Genomic DNA, 23005 nt, shown 5'->3' on the forward strand with positions numbered 1-23005 from the left:
AGCTGAGTTCAACTTTATTTAATTAATGTTAGTTGTGTCCTAAGATAATCATATACTGAGAATAAAATGAGAGTTAACAAGGAATGTATCCTAACGGCAGTCTCCTCAATCAAATGGACCTTGATATTTTAGAAAACAACTTCTGTATTTGTTTTTCCTAAGTAATCTGTCTCTTGAGTAAAATGGTAGTTGCTGTTTTGAGTTACTAACTGAATATGAGTTTAACGATAATGTCAGTTTGAACCAACAGATTCTTGTATATGACTTCATAAAGAATGTTCAAGGCCTAGCTTCCCATGCCGTCGTAAATGCAGGATCTGGGGATGACTTAGCAGTAGTACCAGCTGTGGGTTCTGTGCGTTCAGGCAGCAGCTAGGTGAAGCCTGGGGCCTTGAGGAGCAGCCAGAGGTGTCTGGATTTCCCACGGGCACAGTGGTGAGGGCTGAGCACGTGTCACTTGGAGAACACGTGTGTCTTACCCGAATGATAGCTAATAAATGGGGAACCTAACAGATTGGGTCACTAGGATTGCCGCTTGGTGAGAAGTGAATTACAGAACATCTCTAGCCATGTAGCCACATACATCTTTTCTAGTCTGTAAACACGGATTCTCTGTAGGAGAATCTTATCATTCGTGGATTGCCGTTGGCAGTTTTAACTATTCACATGTGATCGGGAGGGTTCAGGAACGCGACTACACTTCCATGGTGCTCAGCATGGGCCAGGGACCACTCACCTGATGTCTAAAGCACCAGGGAGGGAGACGCTATTAGAATCGTATTTTATAGAAGAGGAAGCGAGGCGCGGAGAGGTCACACAGTCAGTGGCAGAGCGGGAATTCCAGTCCAACTGGACCCAGAGTCCATGTTCTTAACGGCGACCTAAGTATGTCTCCATTACTGTTACATAATGTATGCTTATTATGTAATAAAAACTAGTATCGCTATCATTTATCTGTATGTCAGACCTTTGCTCACCGATCCTGGTCACAACCCCATACTCGAGGCACTATTTTCACCATCATTTTTCAGCTGAGGAATCTGAGGCTCAGAGAGTCAGGAACAAGCCCACATCACACACTAAGTGGTACAGCCAGGACCCCACTTCGGGATCCTCAGTCTCCAAAGGCTATGCTTTAAAGCATGATTTTCACTATGCTGCGTCTTGGATTTGAACATAACTGTGCAGAACAAACCATTCTGTGGAGGAGAAAACTGCCCAGCAGCTGAACTCGGTGTGGTTTTGTTTTTAATTTATTATTTCTCCCACAGTTTAAAGTAACTTTCAAGAAGTGATAAACGTTGTTTCTTTGGGAAAAATAGCCCCAGAAAGAGATCTAACTGCCAATGCAAATCTGAAAGAATCAACTGAATATTTCATCTACATGTGAAGAATACACTTTATGAGGGATATTCATGGAGGTGAGATTTTTAAAGGCTCTGGGTTGTATCTCTCTGAAGTCTCAAGGCTCTACTGCTGGGATGACAATAGGTTCATCTTGCATGACAACTCTGATCAGTTGACAGTGGCTACCTAGAACACTGTGCTAAGCAGGATTCAGAGGGTCAGCTTGAGCTCATCCAGAAAGGGTACTGGGATGGGTGAGCACCATCTCCCGTGGGCTCTGGAAGAAAGAATGACTGTGCGTGTGTGGCGTATTTGTTAACACTATGTTTTAGCGTTCATCGTTGTAACAATAAACGAGCAAAACAGATGTTCTGTAACAGTCACACAGCAATTTGAAAACATCTGTGGGGAAAAATTAGTTATGTATATTTGTTGATTCGGTCTTTTTTTTTTTTCTCCAACTCAAAAACGTTGATCATTTAAAAAGGAATAAATATACTTCAGAAATGACTGGGTTACTTAGAGAACTTCCAAGATTCCCACTTACATATGGATAGAAATGAAGTTTGCAGCCACAGCTTCAAGGCCTTCAAGAACCCAGCAGCATTCTTTCCTAACTAGGCTAGACAACCTCTAAGTCTTCACAAGTCAGATCCTCATGGCCCTCTTGTCTGAATCTGAGCTCTCAGTGTGGCTAAGAAACGACCCTGCCATCTCCCTCCTCTCATCTTCCTGACCCCTCCTGCTGCAGGATTCCCTCCCCTCTGTCTCCAGGCCAACAGGGCATCTGCCTTCAGGGGTGCCACCATGCTTCTATGCAAGCTACTATATTAGCTGCCTTCAAAATTCTTTAAACTGTGAAATTTGTTTCCAGAAAACAGTTACTGGGTTCCTCCCAGAAGCCTGGAACCACAAACAAAATACCACAAAGAACCTTGATGAAACTTCTTAAAAGAGCAACTATGGGAGTTGTATTATTTTATGATCATAAAATAAAACTAGAAATTAATTTCTATTTAATTGACTGCAACTGACTGGAAAACAGATACTGATAAAACACATACACACACTTCTAAATTATTTTGAATCGAAATGGAAATTGAGATAAAAATGAAGTCGTTTCTGGGGGGAATAATACAAATGAAAATATAAACTATAGCTTAAGGAAAGTATCCAAAGCTAAATCCAGAGATCAGTCCATAGCCTTAAGTGCTTTTATTAATGAAGATGAAAGAATGAAAATAAATTTACTAAGAAGTTCTGATTGAAAAGTTTAAAAAAAAACGGATAAAATAAACAACAAAAAGAACATGAGGAGGAAGAAAAATATAAAAGCAGGAATTAGAAAAATATCAAAATAAGGTGAAATATAATTTGAGGTTTTCAAAGAGCATACTAGATCACTCTGTCAGACTTAAGGAGAGAGAAAAAAAAGAACATGCAAATTCCATTCAGTGGGAAGAAGAATTTAACAAAGATCAAGGAAGTAAAAAATACTTTAAGAAATTACTCTAATTCATGGAAAATCAGGTAAAATCAAAATATATGAAAATTTATAAGTTAACAAATATTGTATGATTCCACTTCTATGAGGTGTCTGAAGTGGTAAATTCATAGAAACAGAAAGTGCAATGGTGGTTGCCAAGGGCTGGGGGAGGGCAATGGGGAGTGTTGTCAATGGGTACAGAGTTTGAGTTTTGCAAGATGGAACTCAGTTCTAGAGATTGGTTGCGTGAAAATATGAATATACGTGACCCCACTGAATGTACACTTGAAAACAGTTGAGGTGGTAAATTTTAAGTTATATGTACTGTGCTACCATTAAAAATTTTTTTTAAATACACAAAAACCTTAAAAGTCAAAAGGTTGCCCCCAATGAAATTGTCTCCATTATTTATTTCCTTTCTTGTTTAACACTTTTATATGCCCTATAATGCTTTGCATATTTCAACCTTATTAAAGCATGTGCTTTTAGCAGAGCCTATGGTTTCTGGAAATTACTGCCAGGATGCATACTCTTCTGAAGACTTAGTGTAGGAAGCCCAGTAACTTCTATGAAGCATGAGGATGTTGATGGAACGGAGCCATCAGATGAACTGGTGAATGCTTAAGGCCAACAGAATTGACTCATTTAGTGAGATGCCAATAGACAAAATTAGCATGTTGTCCACATATTTACCTCATTACGGCTCTATTTAAAAAAATCTTGTTGGCAAAAAGCTGACACAGTCACTGGAAATCATGTGATGTCTCTTCTGTTGGACATTTCCCTGAAAATATTACTGAAGTCGTTCTTCTTTCTCTGACGTGTAAATCTTAGTATTCTGAAAGCATACCGACATGAACTACAGTGCTATTTGTCCCATAATATAAACCAACTGCTTATCATCCTCTCAATTTATTTTATGCAGCTAAAGATGTGACACATGCTGTTCAGTCTTCAAAATGGATTTACTTTTGTTCGGCTACCGTTAACCCAGGTTAACTTGAATTTTCCAGAAGAGAGTTGGAGAGAGCGTTAAAGATAAAATTCAGTGCTTCTCATTTTGAGGACAGATTGATACATTAACTCATTGGACGCACACAGATGGGGGCCCTGTCTGTGTACCTGGGCCTGGGTTCAGCTCAAGGAATATTAGGTCGACTGTGAACCTCTTCCTATTCTTTTTTTTTTTTTGTGGTACGCGGGCCTCTCACTGCTGTGGCCTCTCCCATTGCGGAGCACAGGCTCCGGACGCACAGGCTCAGCGGCCATGGCTCACAGGCCCAGCCGCTCCGCGGCATGTGGGATCTTCTCAGACCGGGACACGAACCCGCGTCCCCTGCATCGGCAGGCGGACTCTCCACCACTGCGCCACCAGGGAAGCCCTCTTCCTGTTCTTGATGAGCTCAGACACTAGTTATTATTGACTTGTCACTCTGGTTTGTCATCACCCCTAACAGCTCTCACCGCGGTGATATCATTTTGGCACGCAACATCGTCTCCAAGGTACAAAAGCAAAAGAGGCTCAGGAAAGCTCCTTTCTAAGGCGTCGATGAGCACACGGTGGGCTCTTCCGTTATGTCTGTACAGTAGGGTTACTCTTTGTAACATATCATTTAACAGGAAAGACGAGGAAAATCAAAATACAACATATATGTATTTATCTAAATACACACATGCATATACACACCCATATATTTACATGCACACACACACACGCACACACACAGATGAATGTTCCTATATAGTTTCAAGAAGCAACAAATAAATTTTCATAATCTGAGTTTCCCAGGTACCTTCCTTTAAGTCAGGGAACCCTAGCTCTGGGAGGTATCGCCAGAAGTACCCCCTTCCCATCAGGTTGCAGAGAATGATCTGGAAGTAGCACGCTCACCTTGCTGCCACAGTGTAAACTGGCTCCAGTCGCCCTTTTCCCTCAGGTTCTCATCTTCAGGCAGAAACAGGCCCTGGGCTCTATCCATCACTGCAAGGCCTTCATCTCGGATTAACTTCCAGTTTCTTTCTAAGGACTGGAGGGAAGATTCTGATTTTACTGGACTGAAAATATGCCTGGTAAAACACCTTATAGTGACGTTCAGCTTTTTGTTTGTCTGATTAATAAGTAATGAAATGTTCCCTCTCATCTAGATTACGTATTTCAATTTCCTCTAGGACCTCTTATCAAGGGTGTAAAAAAACCCACCTAATAATTATTTTTCAGAACCAAGTGCCTTTGCAGCATAAACATTTCAATAATTCCCAGGAACCGCCAAGAGCAATTCCATCTATAATTTGTTTTCAAGTTTGCCTAAAGGTCGTTTTTTTCACAGACCCTAACCAACCAAGAGGACCGATCTTGTTGATCATTATTACATCAGGACCCTGCCGTACAGTCCATGTGACACTCCAGCATCCAAACTGGAATACAAATCACAGACTTAATTCCACCTCCCAATAGAGGTCCTCATAAAGATGCCATTCAACGTGGTAAATATTAATTAAACTTTCAAGAACATTGGAAAAATATCCATTGGAGCATGTGATGTGTTGTAAAATTAGTAGCAAAATAAAGCCAATAAATGTCCTCGTGTTTAGAATTCAGCCAAACAAAAACATTTCTTTAACTTCTCACTTTGAGGGTGCCTTAGGCTCTGTCAGTAAGTGCCTGGCTGGTGTGGGTAGATCCCATGGGAGGAGAAGGACAGGCTCTCCTCCTGGGAGCCCTCACTGCACAGCGATACTGATGAGCAGTGGGGATGGCAGAGGAGTAGGTGCCATGGGGGACAGCAGGCCAGGGTAAGCATCCAGAGTGGCCGCCTAGGAGGAAGTGCTACCAGGAGAAAAGAATAAACATGGCATGAAAGAGGCCAGGTTACACATGGAAACCAGGATTTTGAAACAATAATAATTTCAAACATTTCTACGTTGCATGGGAAGTGGATGCGGTCGTGGAGTCTACGGGTCCCCGGATAGCGAAGAACACAATAGATGATTTCAACGAGAATCAGGGCTCAAGAGCAAGGAAGTAAAGCTGATGAGTTACAAACACATACAAAAAATGGAAGCAACAATTAGCATGCTCTGAAAATGGACCGAGTTGCCTTATAAAACAGGGGCACTTGAATACTTTTGAAGTATTCAAGAGAAGGCTGGATGACCAATTACTGGGTGGAGCAAAGCACAAGAGAAGGTGTAAAGTGTTTGTACCAACCCGTGCTTTATGAATTAACGATTCAATGTAGGAAAACCGAGAAGGAGCCAGGAAGACGGCACGAGCAGAGGACTCCACCAAAGACAGATACCCTCAGAGATTTGTGTGAAGACACGGTACCAACTTCAGCCAAACCCAGAGAACGCTTGTGACACAGTGTGACCACATTAGGTATATTCCAGTATTCTAGGGCAAGCGGTAGATTTTAAGATTAGATACTAATTTTATACTGCTTTTTTCCCCCTTGTTACTTTGAGTCTATTGACATTTTTTTTTTTTTTTTTTTTTTTTTTTTTTTTGCAGTACGTGGGCCTCGCACTGCTGTGGCCTCTCCTGTTGCGGAGCACAGGCTCTGGACGCACAGGCTCAGCAGCCACGGCTCACGGGCCCAGCCGCTCAGCGGCACGTGGGACCCTCCCGGACCGGGGCACGAACCCGTGTCCCCTGCATCGGCAGGCGGACTCTCAACCACTGCGCCACCAGGGAAGCCCTATTGACATTTCTTTTTTAAAAAAATTCAGCTTTGAGGCTTAATGAACATATAAAATTGTAAGATATTTAAAATGTAGATCGTGGTAATTTGATATACATATACATTGTGAAAGGAATCTCCCACCTGATTAATTAACACATTTATCACCTCACATATTTATTTATTTGATATTTTGGGAGTGAGAACATTTTACTTCTATTCTCTTAGCAAATTTCAATTATACAATACGGTGTTATCAACTACGGTCACAATGTTATACATCAGATCCTTAGACCTTATCCATCGTATAGCTGTTAGTTTGTACCCTTTACCCAAACCTCTCCCTACTTCCTTCGCCTCCAGTCCCTGCCAACCACTTTTCCACTATCTGTTTCTATGAGTTTTACTTTTTTTTTTTTAAATTGAGATTCCACATTGTAAGTAATACTATACAGTGTTTGTCTTTCTGTGTCTGGCTTATCTCACTTGGTGCCCTCAAGGTCCGTCCAAGTCACAAATGGCAGCATTTCTTTTCTCATGGCTGAATAGTGTTCCATTGTGCGTGTGTGTGTGTGTGTGTGTATGTGTGTGTGTGTGTGTGTCTTACATCTTCCTTATCCACTTATCTATTGATGGACACTTAGGTTGTTTCGATATCTTGGTTATTGGGGATAAGGGTACAATGAAAGCAAAAGTGCAAATATCTCAAAATATTTTATTTTGAATTCTATTTGCATTTCTCTGGATATAGACCCAGTAATGGGATTACTGGGTCATTTGGTAGTTCTATTTTTCATTTTTTGAGGACCCTCCATATTGTTTTCCACAGTAGCTGCACCAATTGATTTTATATTTCTGTGAAACCCACCCACTGATTTGTGTCAAAATCTAGAGCTGCTCTTATCATCACCCTGCTCTCTGCTGGTGTGGATCATCTGTCCACAAATAACCTTGAAACCATGCCCCATAGAGTTAAAAAACCCATCCTGAAACTGTGCCCCATTGGGTTAACAGAAACTTGGTGACTAACAGAAATTCTTGAGTTTGTCTTATAGTTTGCTCTATATCTGCTTGCAGCCTACTTTACTACCCATGCTCGCCTTAATTATTTTCTTGCAAATTGCATACCCTCCAAGCTTCATGTAGCCTAAACAATAAGACGTTTGCCTGAGTTGTTTTCCAGGCACTTAGAGTCAGCTGTGTCTAGTTCAAGCTCCAGCTGGCTAAGGCTGGTTGGGACCACTGACCCTAAAACTGGGCCTGTATAGGTGTCTGATGAATGACCGTTTGATGTCGAGGACCAAAACCTGCACACTCAGATCATGCTAAATGCCTCCATTTTTATTTTATTTTATCTATTTATTTTGTTTTATTAAAACAAAATTTTTTTCTAGGACTTCCGGGGAAGATGGCGGAAGAGTAAGACGCGAAGATCACCTTCCTCCCCACAGATACACCAGAAATACATCTACACGTGGAACAACTCCTACAGAACACCTACTGAACGCTGTTAGAAGACCTCAGACCTCCCAAAAGGCAAGAAACTCCCCACGTACCTGGGTAGGGCAAAGCGGAGAGATTCCCGCACAGAGGATCGGTGCCCTCAGGCACACACCAGCCCGAGAGAATTGCTCGGCCGCTGGGGCGGGCGGGGCTGGGAGCAGAGGCTTGGGTTTCGGGTTTCGGTCGGAGCGCAGGGAGAGGAATGGCGGCATGAACACAGCCTGAAGGGGTTAGTGCACCACGGGTAGCCCGGAGGGAGTCTGGGGAAAAGTCTGGAGCTGCCGAAGAGGCAAGAGACTTTTTCTTCCCTCTTGGTTTCCTGGTGCGCGAGGAGAGGGGATTAAGAGCCCTGCTTAAAGGGGCTCCACAGACGGGCGCAGACCCCGGAGACGGGCGTAGGACGCTGGGGCTGCTGCTGCCGCCGCCAAGAGGCCTGTGTGCGAGCGCAGGTCACTATCCACACCTACCTTCCGGGGAGGCTCTGCAGCCCGCCACTGCCGGGGTCCCAGGATCCAGCCAGGTACGGTCTCCCCGGGAGAACACACGGCGCGCCTCAGGCTGGTGCAACGTCACGGCGGCCTCTGCCGCGGCACGCTCGCCCCGCCTCCGTGCCCCTCCCTCCCCCCCGGCCTGAGTGAGCCAGAGTCCCCGAAGAGGCTGCTCCTTTAACCCTGTCCTGTCTGAGCGAAAAACAGACGCCATCCGGCGACCTACACGCAGAGGCGGGGCCAAACCCAAAGCTGAGACCTGGGAGCTGTGAAAACAAAGAAGAGAAAGGGAAATCTCTCCCAGCAGCCACAGGAGCAGCGGATTAAATCTCCACAATCAACTTGATGTACCTGCATCTGTGCAATACATGAATAGACAACGAATTATCCCAAATTGAGGAGCCAGGAGTCAGTGCTGTGCCTCTGAGGTGGGAGAGCCAACTTCAGGACACTGGTCCACAAGAGACCTCCCAGCTCCACATAATATCAGACGGCAGAAATCTTCCAGAGATCTCCATCTCAATACCAGCACCCAGATTCACTCAACGACCAGCAAGATACAGTGCTGGACACCCTATGCCAAACAACTAGCAAGACAGGAACACAACGCCACCCATTAGCAGACAGGCTGCCTAAAATCACAAAAAGTCCACAGACACCCCAAAACACACCACCAGACGTGGACCTGCCCACCAGAAAGACAAGATCCAGCCTCATCCACCAGAACACAGGCACCAGTCCCCTCCAACAGGAAGCCTACACAACCCAGTGAACCAACCTTAGCCACTGGGGACAGACACCAAATACAACGGGAACTACAAACCTGCAGCCTGCAAACAGGAGACCCCAAACACAGTAAGATAAGCAAAATGAGAAGACAGAAAAACACAAAGCAGGAGAAGGAGCAAGATAAAAACCCACCAGACCTAACAAATGAAGAGGAAATAGGCAGTCTACCTGAAAAAGAATTCAGAATAATGATAGTAAAGATGATCCAAAATTTTGGAAGTAGAATAGACAAAATGCAAGAAACAGTTAACAAGGACCTAGAAGAACTAAAGATGAATCAAGCAACGATTAGAAACACAATAAATGAAATGAAAAATACTCTAGATGGGATCAATAGCAGAATAACTGAGGAAGAAGAACGGATAATTGAGGTGGAAGATAAAATAGTGGAAATAACTACTTCAGAGCAGAAGAAAGAAAAAAGAATGAAAAGAGCTGAGGACAGTCTCAGAGACCTCTGGGACAACATTAAATGCACCAACATTCGACTTATAGGGGTTCCAGAAGAACAGAAAAAGAAAGGGACTGAGAAAATATTTGAAGAGATTATAGTTGAACACTTCCCTAATATGGGAAAGGAAATAGTTAATCAAGTCCAGGAGGCACAGAGAGTCCCATACAGGATAAATCCAAGGAGAAATACGACAAGACACATATTAATCAAACTGTCAAAAATTAAATACAAAGAAAACATATTAAAAGCAGCAAGGGAAAAACAACAAATAACATACAAGGGAATCCCCATAAGGTTAACAGCTGATCTTTCAGCAGAAACTCTGCAAGCCAGAAGGGACTGGCAGGACATATTTAAAGTGATGAAGGAGAAAAACCTGCAAGCAAGATTAGTCTACCCAGCAAGGATCTCATTCAGATTTGATGGAGAAATTAAAACGTTTACAGACAAGCAAAAGCTGAGAGAGTTCAGCACCACCAAACCAGCTTTACAACAAATGCTAAAGGAACTTCTCTAGGCAAGAAACACAACAGAAGGAAAAGGCCTACAATAATGAACCCAAAACAATCAAGAAAATGGGAATAGGAACATACATATCTATAATTACCTTAAATGTAAATGGACTAAATGCTCCCACCAAAAGACACAGATTGGCTGAATGGATTCAAAAACAAGACGCATATATATGCTGTCTACAAGAGACCCACTTCAGACCTAGAGACACATACAGACTGAAAGTAAGGGGATGGAAAAAGATATTCCATGCAAATGGAAACCAAAAGAAAGCTGGAGTAGCAATTCTCATATCAGGCAAAATAGACTTTAAAATAAAGACTACTAGAAGAGACAAAGAAGGACACTACATAATGATCAAGGGATCAATCCAAGAAGAAGATATAACAATTGTAAATATTTATGCACCCAACATAGGAGCACCTCAATACATAAGGCAAATACTAACAGCCATAAAAGGGGAAATCGACAGTAACACATTCATAGTAGGGGACTTTAACACCCCACTTTCACCAATGGACAGATCATCCAAAATGAAAACAAATAAGGAAACACAAGCTTTAAATGATACATTAAACAAGATGGACTTAATTGATATTCATAGGACATTCCATCCAAAAACAACAGAATACACATTTTTCTCAAGTGTTCATGGAACATTCTCCAGGATAGATCATATCTTGGATCACAAATCAAGCCTTGGTAAATTTAAGAAAATTGAAATTGTATCAAGTATCTTTTCCGACCACAATGCTATGAGACTAGATATCAATTACAGGAAAAGATCTGTAAAAAATACAAACACATGGAGGCTAAACAATACACTACTCAATAACGAAGTGATCACTGAAGAAATCAAAGAGCAAATCAAAAAATACCTAGAAACAAATGATAATGGAGACACGACGACCCAAAACCTATGGGATGCAGCAAAAGCAGTTCTAAGAGGGAAGTTTATAGCAATACAATCCCACCTTAAGAAACAGGAAACATCTCGAATAAACAACCTAACCTTGAACCTAAAGCAATTAGAGAAAGAAGAACAAAAACACCCCAAAGTTAGCAGAAGGAAAGAAATCATAAAAATCAGATCAGAAATAAATGAAAAAGAAATGAAGGAAACGATAGCAAAGATCAATAAAACTAAAAGCTGGTTCCTTGAGAAGATAAACAAAATTGATAAACCATTAGCCAGGCTCATCAAGAAAAAAAGGGAGAAGACTCAAATCAATAGAACTAGAAATGAAAAAGAAGAAGTAACCACTGACACTGCAGAAATACAAAAGATCATGAGAGATTACTACAAGCAACTCTATGCCAATAAAATGGACAACCTGGAAGAAATGGACAAATTCTTAGAAATGCACAACCTGCCAAGACTGAACCAGGAAGGAACAGAAAATATGAACAGACCAATCACAAGCACTGAAATTGAAACTGTGATTAAAAATCTTCCAACAAACAAAAGCCCAGGACCAGATGGCTTCACAGGCGAATTCTATCAAACATTTAGAGAAGAGCTAACACCTATCCTTCTCAAACTCTTCCAAAATATAGCAGAGGGAGGAACACTCCCAAACTCATTCTACGAGGCCATCATCACCTTGATACCAAAACCAGACAAGGATGTCACCAAGAAAGAAAACTACAGGCCAATATCACTGATGAACATAGATGCAAAAATCCTCAACAAAATACTAGCAAACAGAATCCAACAGCACATGAAAAGGATCATACACCATGATCAAGTGGGGTTTATTGCAGGAATGCAAGGATTCTTCATTATACGCAAATCAATCAACGTGAAACACCATATTAATAAATTGAAGGAGAAAAACCATATGATCATCTCAATAGGTGCAGAGAAAGCTTTCGACAAAATTCAACACCCATTTGTGATAAAAACCCTCCAGAAAGTAGGCATAGAGGGAACTTTCCTCAACATAATAAAGGCCATATATGACAAACCCACAACCAACATCGTCCTCAATGATGAAAAACTGAAACCATTTCCACTAAGATCAGGAACAAGACAAGGTTGCCCACTCTCACTACTCTTATTCAACATAGTTTTGGAAGTTTTAGCCATAGCAATCAGAGAAGAAAAAGAAATAAAAGGAATCCAAATCGGAAAAGAAGAAGTAAAGCTGTCACTGTTTGCAGATGACATGATATTATACATAGAGAATCCTAAAGATGCTACCAGAAAACTACTGGAGCTAATCAATGAATTTGGTAAAGTAGCAGGATACAAAATTAATGCACAGAAGTCTCTGGCATTCCTATATACTAATGATGAAAAATCTGAAAGTGAAATCAAGAAAACACTCCCATTTAACCTTGCAACAAAAGGAATAAAATATCTAGGAATAAACCTACCTAAGGAGACAAAAGACCTGTATGCAGAAAATTATAAGACACTGATGAAAGAAATTAAAGATGATACAAATAGATGGAGAGATATACCATGTTCTTGGATTGGAAGAATCAACATTGTGAAAATGACTCTACTACCCAAAGCAATCTACAGATTCAATGCAATCCCTATCAAACTACCACTGGCATTTTCCACAGAACTAGAACAAAAAATTTCAAAATTTGTTTGGAAAAACAAAAGACCCCGAATAGCCAAAGCAATCTTGAGAACGAAAAACGGAGCTGGAGGAATCAGGCTCCCTGACTTCAGACTATACTACAAAGCAACAGTATTCAAGACAGTATGGTACTGGCACAAAAACAGAAAGATAGATCCATGGAACAGGATAGAAAGCCCAGAGATAAACCCACGCATATATGGTCATCTTATCTTTGATAAAGGGGGCAGGAATGTACAGTGGAGAAAGGACAGCCTCTTCAATAAGTGGTGCTGGGAAAACTGTACAGGGACATGCAAAAGTAGGAGATTAGATCACTCCCTAACACCATACACAAAAATAAGCTCAAAATGGATTAAAGACCTAAATGTAAGGCCGAACACTATCAAACTCTTAGAGGAAAACATAGGCAGAACACTCTATGACATAAATCACAGCAAGATCCTTTTTGACCCACCTCCTAGAGAAATGCAAATAAAGGCAAAAATCAACACATGGGACCAAATGAAACTTCAAGGCTTTTGCACAGCAAAGAAAACCATAAACAGGACCAAAAGACAACCCTCAGAATGGGAGAAAATATTTGCAAATGAAGCAACTGACAGAGGATTAATCTCCAAAATTTATAAGCAGCTCATGCAGCTCAATAACAAAAAAACAACCCAATCCAAAAATGGGCAGAAGACCTAAATAGACATTTCTCCACAGAAGATATACAGACTACCAACAAACACATGAAAGAATGCTCAACATCTTTAATCATTAGAGAAATGCAAATCAAAACTACAATGAGATATCATCTCACACCAGTCAGAATGGCCATCATCAAAAATTCTAGAAACAATAAATGCTGGAGAGGGTGTGGAGAAAAGGGAACACTCTTGCACTGCTGGTGGGAATGTGAATTGGTACAGCCGCTATGGAGAACAGTATGGAGGTTCCTTAAAAAACTACAAATAGAACTACCATATGACCCAGCAATCCCACTACTGGGCATATACCCTGAGAAAACCATAATTCAAAAAGAGTCATGGACCAAAATGTTCATTGCAGCCCTATTTACAATAGCCCAGAGATGGAAACAATCTATGTGTCCATCATCGGATGAATGGATAAAGAAGATGTGGCACATATATACAATGGAATATTACTCAGCCATAAAAAGAAACGAAATTGAGCTATTTGTAATGAGGTGGATAGACCTAGAGTCTGTCATACAGAGTGAAGTAAGTCAGAAAGAGAAAGACAAATACCATATGCTAACACATATATATGAAATTTAAGAAGAAAAAAAATGTCATGAAGAACCTAGGGGTAAGACAGGAATAAAGACACAGACCTACTTGAGAATGGACTTGAGGATATGGGGAGGGGGAAGGGTAAGCTGAGACAAAGCGAAAGAGAGGCATGGACATATATACACTACCAAACGTAAGGTAGATGGCTAGTGGGAAGCGGCCGCATGGCACAAGGAGATCAGCTCGGTGCTTTGTGACTGCCTGGAGGGGTGGGATGGGGAGGGTGCGGTGGAGATGCAAGAGGGAGGGGATATGGGAGCGTGTGTGTGTGTATGGCTGATTCATTTTGTTGTAAAGCAGAAACTAACACACCATTGTTAAGCAATTATACTCTAATAAAGATGTAAAAACAAAAAAATTTTTTTTCTAGTCCATGCTATGCAGCATGTGGGATCTTAGTTCCCCGACCCGGGATTGAACCTATGCCCCCTGCATCGAGAGCATGGATTCTTAACCACTGGACCACCAGGGAAGTCCCTCCGTTTTTACATATACATTTCATGAAGAAGCATGTAACTTAGAAACACCTTGGGCAGACCACTGATTACGTCACCTTTTCCCTACGTCCAATCACCTTTCCCCACCCCTAAGTTCACCCTACTTCTTTATCCCATCAATATCTCAAGCTCCTTGCCTTCAGGGAGGCAGATCTGAGACTGGTTCTCCCGTCTTCTCCCTTGGCTGCCTGTGAATAAATCCTTTCTTTGCTGCTGCAAACCTGGTAAACAAAACTGGTTAGGTAATAATCTCAATATTATTTCATCCCAAGAAGGTAATTCATAAATAGTAAGTCAAAGACTGCATTGCAATTAAGAGATACTCAAAAACCCTCACTTAGGCAGGTCCCCAGAGTGAGAGAAGACCATGGTTTACTCAAGAATCCCAAGATCATGGAAAGGAAAGAGAATGCACCCAGATGCATCTCCCCAAATGTATCTAAACTGACAACATTCCCTGCAGCTACTGTAACTTATTCAAGTTGTTAGATAAATCTGTCTAATTCTTGTTCAACTGCCATAAAGACAGGGGAGACTTACCTCTCTAACACTTGAAATTACTTTTCCAATGAGGTTATCAGTGCCTGATATGGCAGGCAGGCTCTCACCCCGTGCCCTCCCAGTATTTCAGTGGCTTCTTTCATCTCTTTTGAAAGCTGATTTTAGGGGCATCTTTGGAAAGAGCTGATCTTTTGTTCCTAAAATAGGGCACAAAGCCCTAGGGAAAATGTTCAGGTGACTGCATCACTAAATAAAGTGTTTACATTTTCTTTAAGGGCAGGCTGTCTTTTACCTGTGAAATGTCGTTCCTGCCCCCTTCCGCACCCCTCTCCCCAGGGTCCCCCCAGGGAAGTGTTGCTGCAGAGGGACTTTTCCAGGAATAGTGATGACTTTTTAAAAAAACTTTCTTGTTTGCCTTTGTTATACGTGCCGCAGGTGTGCTGGAGGACAGAGTCTGGCTGAAAGGAGCAAACAGATGCAGGGTCTCCCAGTCGGTCCCAAACTGGGAACACTCTTGCAGCCATGCCACCGACCTGCTCAGTATGCTCAGTGCTGAGCAGACACTGCACGGACGTTCATTTTCATCATGAAACAGCCACTCCGCATTCCCTCTTTAGAGTTCAGTAGTTTGTTGTGGAATTTGACAACTGGAAGTATCTGTGCTGTGAGTGCAGTGGAGACTTTTCCACTTTAGGGATGACAGAGGACTTGGGCCGGTGACTGAGCCTAAGGTCTCACAGTCTAGCACCAGAACCGGCTCTACGGTGCCCCCTGATTATCCCTGGGGCACCTGACGGAGGAGGGTGCCAGGCTGCGGTGGGCTCGGGGCCCTGTGCCCCTCTGGGGCAGCAGAGCGGCCATGGGTCCCCGTCTCCTGTGACTTACAGGGCACACACTGGACACATACTGGTGGAACAAGGTGTCCCTGGCTGGGAACTGGGTGCGTCTCAAAGGAGGCGCACACTGACAACTGGGGAAAACTGGGCTAACCAGATCACACCAGTTCTACCTGGTGACACTATGAAAGACACAAAGATCACAACCATCACGATCCCCTACGTGTCCAACAGAAACATTTTTTCTACTAAAGTAAGGCCTCTGCTTGGGGGTGTTTTTCAGCTTCGGAAAGACATGGCAGGGTCTCTTTTATGGGCATCGGGGAGAAATCTGGAATGGGACCGGGGAATGGCATTTTCAAGCACAAACCAATGAACTGCACTGTAAAAAAATTCACATGGTTACAGGGGATTAAAGACCTAACCTAATTACATGTGTGCTCGTGAGAGAGAGAGAAAGGGAGCGGGGATGGGGGGTAGGGGTAGGAGGAGGAAGGAGAAAGCGAGAAGAAATGTACTTTCTCTACAGTAACATTAGTAGTCGTCTGACTTGGCAAAAAACTCTGCTTTTCAGGAAATTCCAACAGGAAGTTGAAGGCTCACACAGAGCGCGCCATGCCTACATCTTTAAAGGTTTCATTTGACCTATTACTTCCTTGACCCTAAATTCATTCATTTCATGAAACTGAAAAGAGAAACTCATAGGGTTAGTATCTGAGTTGGTTGCCCAGAAGACAACAGCTTCTGATTCACGTTTCTTCTTCTGGCTACACAGGCTTTAGAAAACAGATATGCTTGTTTTCACAGTGCCTCATGGCCTCATAAACCCGTCATCAGCACTCGCCTCTCAGTTAAACTTCAGCTATATTTGGCGCTCCAGTCATCTATAGATGGACTTCCCAGTTTCAAGCCTCATCAATCCCAAACTGTGCGCCAGCTCTCCTCAACCCACACCCTCCCTCCAGTTCAGGGCCACTTCCTCCTTTCCCAGATATTCTGCGCACCCCGCTTGGATGGCACACTTTTCTCTTCCACATCAGATTAAGTCCTATTTTTTTTATTTTTATTTTTTTTGTGTGGTACGCGGGCCTCTCACTGTTGTGGCCTCTCCCGTTGCGGAGCACAGGCTCCGGACGCGCAGGCCCAGCGGCCATGGCTCATGGACCCAGCCACTCCACGGCATGTGGGATCTTCCCGGACCGGGGCACGAACCCGTGTCCCCTGCATCGGCAGGCAGACTCTCAACCACTGCGCCACCAGGGAAGCCCTAAGTCCTATTTTTAAAGGCTTCTCCTAAAACTGATTTCTTGCAGAAAGGCTTTAATTCTTAACAATTTCCCTTACTATTTCCTTTCATTCAATTAAGACATACACATTTTTTTAAAAGTCAAATATTACTACAAGTCTTATAATGAAAGCAGCAGTATCTTACTCAAGTTTTCCCCAGAGTCCAACCCCCAACTAATTCCTTTAAATATTTTTTTCTCATATTTGCCCGCTTCTATCTAAATAATATGTTTATATTGCTACCTCTTGATTTATTAATTCTAGACTTGATCCCTCATTTTCTGTCAGGGAAGGGAACAAGCTAACAATTTGATGTCTGCTTTTCCCTCTTCTCCATCTAGCAGTTCAGCTCATGTCACAAACCTTCCATACATCTGGGTAAACTCACATTTGGGTTTTACTGAGTTGTAACAATTACACTTCATTTCACATGCAGCATTTACAAAGTCTGCCTCCTTTTCTTTGGCTTAATTTTGTAATGCTCTTATCACTGTTTCTTCTTTATAGCCCTGCAAGAGTGCCGTAAAATCTCTTATACTATTCTACTCTTTGCCAAAAACATCATATAAGCTATTACTTTCTTTCTCTGAAGATAACCCTCCAGTAGCCACCTGCCTTGCTCTGCTCTGAACTGGTCGGTGTCTGGGCCTGCTGGACAACTGTCCTCAGGGAGCTTCTCTTGACCCCTGCCCAACATGAGGCTCCCTAATTATTGGATTCTAATCTGGATAAAGGATTATCTGTGTTCTTGAGAAAGGACACACCAGAGGTAAAACTGAATTTCTAAAAATGTCTGAAGCTATTCTTTTAAAAAATGTTTTATTGAAGTATTTACAATGTTGTATTAATTTCTTCTGTACAGCAAAGTGATTCAGTTATACGTGTGTATATATATATATTCTTTTTCATATTCTTTTCCTTTGTGGTTTATCGCAAGATATTGAATACATTTCCCTGTGCTCTACAGTAGCACCTTGTTGTTTATCCATCCTATATCTAATAGTTTGCATCCGCTAATCCCAAACTCCCGATCCAACCCTCCCCTATATCCCCTCCCCCTTGGCAACCACAAGTCTGTTTTCTGTGTCTTTGAGTCTCTTTCTGTTTTGTATATATGCTCATTTGTGTTGTTTTATAGATTCCACATATAAGTGATATCACATGGTATTGGTCTTTGTCTTTCTGACTTATCTGAAGCTATTCTTACACTTGATTGAAGGCTTGACTATGTACAGAATTCTAGGTAGTAAATACTTTCTACACAGACTTTTGAAAGCATTGATCCGTTGCGTTATATAACATTTAGTGCTGCTGTTGGGAAATCTGATGGCCTTTTGGATTCTTTTTTTTCTTTCCCCCTCTAGAAGCTTTATAAAAGTCAATACAGTGTAGTGGTTAGGGGTGTAAAACATGGGAGCCAGGCTGCCTGGTTTGAAAATCTGACTGTGCCACTTATTAGCTGTGTGCTATTGGGCAAGTTACTTAACCACCCTGTGCCTTAGAGTCCTCACTTATAAAGAGCATAAAGTACTACTACTTCTCTCAGGAGTCTATAAGAAGATTAAATGTGCTAAAAGTAACTGTGCTATATATGGATAGAGCTATGATGATAATGATGAGAATTTTAAGATCTTCTTTTTATTTCTGGTTTCCTGAAATTTTGTGGAAATGTGCGTTAGTGTAAGTGCTGAACACTTAGTGCTCCCCTCAATATGGAAACCCACATTTTTCAATTCTAGACTATATAGTATTATTTCTTTAATAATTTCTTCTCCATCTTTTTTTTCCTATTCTTCCTGGAAATTTTTTTGTTTGTACATAAGACATGTTAAATTGAGCCTCTAATTTTCAAAACTTTTCTATTTCCATTTTTGTCTTTTTGTTTTTTCTTTTGGGAGATTCCCTTGACTTAGCTTTCAATAGTGCTATTAAATTCTTATTTCTGCAAATCACATTTTTAAATTTCTGAGAGTCCTGTGTCTTTGACTGTTCCTTTTCATAGCATCCTATTCTTTTTTCATGGCTACACTCCCTTCTCTTATTGCTTCGAGTATATTAGAGATATTAAGTTGGCATTTGCTCCCCCAATTTTGTTTCCCCTGGACTACAGCATTCTTTCCATTTTTGTTTTATTTTCTTTCATGTTGAGGGGTCTCTCCAATGTGTGGTGATCCTTGGGTGCGAGTCCTATAGAACTGAGTTATTGATTGGAAATAATATGGGAAAGGGCAGGGACTATGACTGACAGGCCTCACTGATAGGTGTATTGTCAAACTAGTGTTTTCACGGGGCACCCTAAAATGTCAGGATACACAACCCTATTTTTGGAGGCCATGCACTTTCTTTAACTGCTGTAGTAGCAAGTTTCTTCTTTTGGGAAGTCCCTCTGTAATTACTTACTTCCATCTCAGCTTTCTTGGATCTGTTAAGTTAGCTACTTCTCTTTTCCATTTCCAAAAAACATGCTGACATTGTTCATCTGTTATTGTCTCCCTCCTGTTTTTCTTTTTCTTTTTTTAACTCGTGGGTTTATACCATTTTTATTATTTGACTGCCATTTACATGAGGTTTCGTGTGGGAGGTGGTAAATGAATGTGTACAGTTTTGCTTAACCCTTCCTCATTCATATTTTTCTAGACAGCTCTAACAGCTGATTATTTTTGACCGCTTACCTTCTTTTCTCTTAAACTAGAAGGATCTTGTAATATATAATTCAACCTTCTAGTGAAGTTTTGAAACAAAATCCTATTGGCCTGCAAAAGCCTTTACTAGTCCCTCAAATGTGTCTGCAAAAGATCACCAAAGCAATGATGTTTCATGTGATAGAAAGGTAGTAGCAAGAGAGAAGAAAGAATTCTCAGCATTATAGCTTACATTTTAAGCTAAACTCTGGTAATCCACATATTGATTTATTGTTAACTAATTTCTCTTCGCCTCTTGGCCTATACACTTTCCTTGCATCACAGTTGGTATCCCCCCAATTCCATGATGTGCTCTGATGATGATAAAATTGATTATGATGCTTGAAGCTTGATATAAAATCACTTTAATTTTGTCCTAAATCAAACAGAATTCATCCAACTGAGCTTTAAATATCTTCTTCTATGGAGGAAAATAGTCCCATTCAGAGAAACATTTTTGCTTAGGCAGTTAGGAAATGTTGCAGATTGCTAAGTAAGGAAAGTCACTAATGCATTAGTTTGCTAGGGCTGCCATAACAAAGTCCCACAGACTGAGTGACTTAAACAATGGAAATGCATTGCCTCCCAATTCTGGAGGCTGGAGGTGTCAGCAGGTTTGGTATCTTTTGAATCCTCTCTCCCTGGCTTGTAGATGGCCATCTTCTATGTTCTTACATGGTCTTTCCTCTGTGTGTGCATACACCTGTGTGTCCAAATTTCCTTTTCTTATAAGGACACTAGTCATATTAGATTAGGGCCCACCCTAATGACCTCATTTTAACTTTACCTCTTTAAAGGCCCCATCTCCAAGTACAGTCATATCCAGAGGGACTAACGGGATTAGGAATTCAATATATACTTCTTGAGGGGACACAAGTAACTTGTAACACTAATACAGGTTCAGGTTAGAACTAGATCCAGCTAAGAAAGCAAATAGCAGATGGGAAGGGATCAGGAATCAAGTAAGTCTATAGCAGCAAAATAAAGCATAGTCATGGAAAAAGTCAGGAAGAGTTATGCTTTTAACATGTGAACAAACCGTAATACAAGAATTCACAGAGCTCAGGTTAACATAAGCAAGATTAGGTAAGTAACTGTGTATGATTAGCTGTTAAGAAAAAAGGGAATTGAGAAAATATAGACATTGGCAACTGAGAAGTCCCAGAGATGTGCATGTACTTTGAAAGGTTCTGATTTTAAATTAAGAGAAGGCATGTGGTCGAAGACTATTCCAGGCCAAGTTTACGCATTAAATTGGAGTTAGGGCAAATTGATAATAGTGGTGCATTACTAAAATATATACCATTTTTACCTAATTATCTAAGAACATGCTGGCTATAGTTAATTATTTTAGGAATTATAGATCTGATTTTTTAAAGTCAGTTTACTTAAATCTTCGCTAAAACATGCCTATACTTTACACTGTGATGAGAAGACATAGGTAGCAGTGTCCTCTGCCTTAGAAAGAATATACCAGGTAGAGGGGCATCCTCCTGAGCACTGAGCTGAAGTTATGAAATCCAAGCAAACACCACAGTGCGTGCAATGCTCTCACAGCAAACTGATTTTAATAAAATCTCTAGGGAAATTAGTAGCACTGAAGGAGCAATCTCTTGCTGGTCCTAGTGCATTTTAATCAGACCTCCTGTTTTTCAAGTTTGAATATAAAAATGAAGGAAAACATCTGACATTTCTTATCGTGGAAATAAACAAGGACCAACCAAATGAGAAAAGCAAAGCCTATTTATTCAGACAAGCAAGGGGGTCTGCCACCATCACCAGTGTTTTGGCAGAGACGTGGGAAAACTTTCTAGTGAAAAAAGAGAAGGATTCAGGGGTGCCCTGATTGGAGGCTGTTGGCCTGGGGAAGCTGTAGGCAGGCTGACTAGAAGCTGGGTGTTCTAGTGAGTGGTTAGCGGAGCATATTTGACTTTCTCTGGTTGGTCCTAAGTTGGAAGCAGGGACAAAAACTAGGAAAGCTGTCAGTTATTAATCAAGTCCTGGCCATTTGGGGCAGAATGCTATAGAAGTTATTGTTTAGCTTTCTGGATTGCCACTGGAGATAGTAATCTGGCTTCCTGCCAGTCTGATTTACAGTAGGCTGGCTTCCTGGTTTATTTATTGTAGAAAAGGTGTTCGTATCCCTGGCAGGCTGTTGCAGATTGTAGGTCAAGGTTCTATTTTTATAAGTGGTCTGGCCATTGCCGCTTAGTATATACAGTCTCTCGTATCCTTACTGAAGGGAAAGGATAGCAGGAAGTACGCAGCACAGGGCAAGAGAAGAGTCTTGGAGGACTGAATTTTGCTCTTTCTAAAGAGTGGGAGAAATGGGGTTTCTTCTCCTAGGAGAAAGGCAAAAAGATAGCCCAGATTGCCAGGAGAAGCAGCCAGCCTGAGGGCTTCAAGGACACAAGAGTGCAAAGGAGACCCACATTCCTGTACTCTAGCCCAGACTGGCAGGGACGCCAGCCAACATTCTCAGTCAGAGGAAGGTAAAAGGGGAAATAAACTTCTGTCGTCCCTTCCCTGCTCTACCCACAGGGAACGGTGCACCGGGCTAGGTCAGGAGGGAGTAAAAACCCCAAAGCCCCTAATCTCAAGGGGCTGCAAGTCTGACAGAGACTTTCTGTTTATATATAAAATAAACCACTTGATAAACAGATAAGCAAGTTATCTATAATGTGTATGTGCACATGCATCGATTGGTGTGTATGTATATTAAGATATAGATCATGACCTACTGAAACGGAGCGGGGACCCTGTGGTCCTTGACCCCCATGTCCTCCGCCTGCCTTTTGTCTGTGGAAAAACTTAGCCAAAGAATAAGATCAATCAGAGAAGTGAGAAAACGCAGAAGCAAAGAAAAGCAGTCAAACAGGACACAACAATAACCGTTTAGTCAGTAAGCAAAGTCAAGGACCTTTAATTCCTCCTCAAGGGCTACAGATAATATTCTGAGTCCTGTCCTGTGAGCTGTCTTGTAGATACTGAAACCCTCACCGGGTGGAAGAAATCAACTACATCATGAGCAGACTGTAGCCATGACATGAG

The 23005-nt window shown here is 41.6% G+C and overlaps 1 protein-coding gene across 4 annotated transcripts in view; it reads right to left on the minus strand.

The window, feature by feature from the left end:
* Positions 1-23005, minus strand: part of ASPH (aspartate beta-hydroxylase) — a 229628-nt gene that overhangs the window by 28769 nt on the left and 177854 nt on the right. For all 4 annotated transcript variants that reach the window (XM_060116094.1, XM_060116093.1, XM_060116095.1 and 1 more), the window contains one exon: positions 4725-4860. In XM_060116094.1, the coding sequence (XP_059972077.1) occupies positions 4725-4860 (136 nt within the window). The remainder of the gene's footprint in view (positions 1-4724; positions 4861-23005) is intronic.

The sequence above is a fragment of the Mesoplodon densirostris genome, chromosome 13 (assembly GCF_025265405.1).
Source record: "Mesoplodon densirostris isolate mMesDen1 chromosome 13, mMesDen1 primary haplotype, whole genome shotgun sequence".
NCBI classification, from domain to species: Eukaryota; Metazoa; Chordata; class Mammalia; order Artiodactyla; family Ziphiidae; genus Mesoplodon; species Mesoplodon densirostris.